This window comes from Salvelinus alpinus, chromosome 29 (genome assembly GCF_045679555.1).
Source record: "Salvelinus alpinus chromosome 29, SLU_Salpinus.1, whole genome shotgun sequence".
NCBI lineage: Eukaryota > Metazoa > Chordata > Actinopteri > Salmoniformes > Salmonidae > Salvelinus > Salvelinus alpinus.
Window position 1 is genome coordinate 21960330 of NC_092114.1, and position 4211 is coordinate 21964540.

Here is a 4211-nt window from a genome sequence, read left to right on the forward strand (position 1 = left end):
CAGTCTCTCTCTGTTGTCCTCCACTACCAGCACTTGTATGACTCTCTCCCTTCATCAAAGGTTTTCCCCCAAATACTTCCATCTCTTACTCATAGCTTTCTGAAGGAAAAAACAGTTTCACTTACTGATAAGCATAAGTACTATTTGTCTCAGGAATTTGAAGCAAATATCATGCAAGTCTGTATCTGCGTGGTTTAGATTGGATAGTAATTAGTCACCGAGCTGTGAATGACACAGAGGGCTGTGTTGACATTCCGCTAATCTAAAGGCTGGACATGTTATGTTAATGCAGCCAACGCAGGAGGAGATCACATCCCTGTTTACTTTCTCACAGTGGACTGGCACATTGATAAACCTCTCGAAGACATAACCTCACACACACGTGTGTGTGCATCCACACACATAGATTTCACTTACAGACACACGTGCACCTGAACACAAATGCACTCCCTCCCAAACTCCCTCACATACAGTACACACTGCATCCACACACATAGATTTCACTTACAGATACACGTGCACCTGAACACAAATGCACTCCCTCCCAACCTCCCTCACATACAGTACACACACACACACACACACACACACACACACACACACACACACACACACACACACACACACACACACACACACACACACACACACACACACACACAGGCAATCTCACTCTCTTACACACACAGACAGGCACACGTATTACAGAGGTTGTATGGAATGTGGGACAGAATGGTTGGCACAAGGGGAGCGTGACTCAGCTGCCGGTCCCAGCCCTATCCCCCTTATCACCTCTAGGTTGGGTGTGTGTTTGTGTGTGTGTGCGTGCGTGCGTGCGTGCGTGCGTCTTTGTGTGTGTGTGTGTGTGTGTGTGTGTGTGTGTGTGTGTGTGTGTGTGTGTGTGTGTGTGTGTGTGTGTGTGTGTGTGTGTGTGTGTGTGTGTGTGTCAGTGTGTGTGTGTGTGTGTCAGTGTGTGTGTGTGTCTGTGTGTGTGTGTGTGTGTGTGTGTGTGTGTGTGTGTGTGTGTGTGTGTGTGTGTGTGTGTGTGTGTGTGTGTGTGTGTGTGTGTGTGTGTGTGTGTGTGTGTGTGTGTGTGTGTGTGTGTCTGTGTGTGTGTGTGTGTCTGTGTGTGTGTGTGTGTGTGTGTGTGTGTGTGTGTGTGTGTGTGTGTGTGTGTGTCAGTGTCAACCCTGTGTGAAGCCAGTCATCCATTCAAACCACTCCTGGTTTAAAAATGGACCTCTTGGAAATCATACTTGTTTTGGCATGATGTCGTTGTTGTAGGTGATGTTTTCCATCTAAAGGCAGAGAACTGGTTTGGTCTGATCTCTATGGTTCAACCCTCAGACTCTCAACATGCCCTTACAGCAACCAGTATAAAGGGATGCCAGTGTAGTGAGCCATTGATAGAAATGTGGTTAGAGGGGGTGTATTGGTTAGGATGACATCTACTCGGTGAAAAAGGGCATAGATCAGTTCCACCACTGATGCTGCTAGGTTTGTATAGCGTGCAATGGAGCACCCTTAACCCGTCAAAGTATGTGACATAATTGCTGTCACTGTCAAATGTGCAAACTACCATCAAACTACCTGTGTCTAATCTTCAAAGTCTTAGCATGTAGGGGAAGTGTGGGGGTTCAGCTATGTAGGGAAAGTGTGGGGGTTCAGCTATGTAGGGAAAGTGTGGGGGTTCAGCTATGTAGGGAAAGTGTGGGGGTTCAGCTATGTAGGGAAAGTGTGGGGGTTCCTACAGTTATGTAGGGAAAGATTACGGCAGATGTTAGATGCATTGACATCTGGTGGTGACTGTTACTTTATATATCTCCCAGCTAGTCTCTGTTAGAATAATCCAATAGGTCTTTCACACAGGATTTGCACTGCTCATCCACTCCCAATGCTACACACACACCACACACACACACACACACCACACAGGCCCACAGAGAGCTAAGGCAGACACACATGAGGGTTAAATCTATGTTTTTCTACCCGCTGGCTGGTTGGTTGGTTGGGAGCAGTGGTTGGCTGGGGTTTGAGTTGAGACATGAATGAACTGATGATGACTGCTGGAATTTCTGTGGGTGCCGGGGGAAGCATACCCAAAGCCACAGAAACCACCAGCAGGCCTGCTCCTTCACTCCATCCCTAGCCCCTCTCCACCTCCTCCCTCTCGCCCTCCCATGAGTGTGCCTTTCTCCCATGTGCTGCTGAAACAGTCCTCAGTACTATCTGGTCTGACCAGAACCAGGAAAGCCACCTCTTTACAGTAGAACAGAGTGGGGGTTGGACTGGTTATGCCAGTTAAGGATGATGCTGGCCTGCGATTGCCTGGCCGACTCAGTAGGAATGTTTGAGATGTCATTTTGTGTTGAGAAGATGAAGAGTCAGCATTAAGGCTACTTGCTTCACCGCCACAGATCCCATTGATTTATGAAGGACAAATGAAAACTCATTTATCTGATTCATTGAAGGTGTATAACACAGTTTGATAGTGCAACTCTACACCAATCAGCTTCAGTTATATTGACATGTGCTCTTCCTCTCCCCAGACCTTTGTTTAGAGGAAGCTCAGATGTTGATCAGCTGGGCAAGATTTTTGAGTAAGTACCATGTTGTACATCATGCTCTAAATCATATTTACAGTTTTAACAATCAATTGGCAAATAATAAGGCTTGTGATTCTGATAATCATAATAATGATAATGATGACGATAGTGGTGAAGATGATGATGATGATGATCCCTCAGTGTGGTTGGGGTTCCCTCGGTGGAGGACTGGCCCCAGGAAGTTGCCCTACCACAGAGTGCCTTCTCTCCACGACCCCCTCAGCCAATTGGAAACCTCATCCCTGACATGGACGAGCTGGGGAAGTCCCTTATACTGGTGAGTATTAGACACACACACACACCGCACTCTAAATACAATACGTACTGTTTCAAATTGATTTGTCCAATAGGAATGAAACTCACACTTTTCTTTTTGTTGAGGAAAATGTTATCATTATAATATTTGTCTCTCTTTTCTTTCTCTGTACAGCAATTCCTGGCATTCAATCCCGCCAAAAGGATATCAGCGTTTGCTGCTCTGACCCACCCCTACTTCCAGAGTGTAGATAGTGACAGTAAGAGTGTGTACGCTCAGCCCATTGCCAGCAACAAGCCCACCATGGAGGAGAGCGCTGCCTGACAGCCCCCCGGCCCAGGACAAGAGAGAGAGCGCGAGAGAGATGGACACAAAGACAGAGAAAGAGAGCAACAGACAGACATTTGATTCTAAAATGCAACAGTGCTGTCTTCCACAATGTACTGATTTGAATGCTGCTTTTTAGGATAATTTTTTTTTTATTAAAAAATTTCAACAATGCAAGGACCCTTAAAGCTGAGATGTACTGCCACCAGGGGATAACCTCTGGATGTCCAGGAGCTGCTGCCTCTTGTCTCTTCTGCCTTAGCCTGAGAAGAGGCTCCTCGGGGGGGGAACACCAAGCACCAAGTGTAGGTCGGCATGGATCTCACCTGGAGCTCATTTCCACGACTGAACTGAGAGAGAGGATACACACACATATGTTTATCCCATGCAGGAGGACCTCACACTGCCTAGCGCTGCTTATGGTCCAAACATACATTTGTGTTTTTATATCACTGCCATCTACAGGTAGTCCTGTGTTACTGCAGGCTGGAACAGGATTCTGATGGGCTTCAGCTTAAAAGACTTCGACTGGTGCGAACGAAGCACTCCACAGAACAACTGAAAATGGATCACTTTGAGTTCTTCTTATGGCATCCGTACTTCAGTGTCATAAAGTGAGATGAAATCTGATGGACACCATTCAAGAGCCTATGTGTTACTCTTTCTGATGACCTGATCAATCAATCAAATGTATTTCTAAAGCCCTTTTTACATCAGCCGATGTCACAAAGTGCTATACAGAAACCCAGCCTAAAACCCCAAACAGCAAGCAATGCAGATGTAGAAGCACGGTGTCTAGGAAAAACTCCCTAGAAAGGCAAGAACCTAGGAAGAAACCTAGAGAGGAACTGAGGGGTGGCCAGTCCTCTTCTGGCTGTGCCGGGTGGAGGTTATAAGAGTACATGGCCATTTAAGGCCAGATTATTCTTCAAGATGTTCAAACGTTCATAGATGACCAGCAGGGTCAAATAATAATCACTGGTTGTAGAGGGTGCAACAGGTCAGCACCTCAGGAATAAATG

General features: G+C 46.4%; 1 protein-coding gene across 2 annotated transcripts in view; it reads left to right on the top strand.

Annotated features, from left to right (window-relative positions):
• The window catches only part of LOC139559302 (cyclin-dependent kinase 6-like), a 122110-nt gene extending 118744 nt beyond the window's left edge, over nt 1–3366 (top strand). For both annotated transcript variants that reach the window (XM_071375175.1, XM_071375176.1), the window contains 3 exons: nt 2550–2600; nt 2748–2883; nt 3037–3366. In XM_071375175.1, the coding sequence (XP_071231276.1) occupies nt 2550–2600; nt 2748–2883; nt 3037–3186 (337 nt within the window). In that variant the 3' untranslated portion in view covers nt 3187–3366. The remainder of the gene's footprint in view (nt 1–2549; nt 2601–2747; nt 2884–3036) is intronic.
• The last annotated feature ends 845 nt before the right edge of the window (nt 3367–4211 follow it).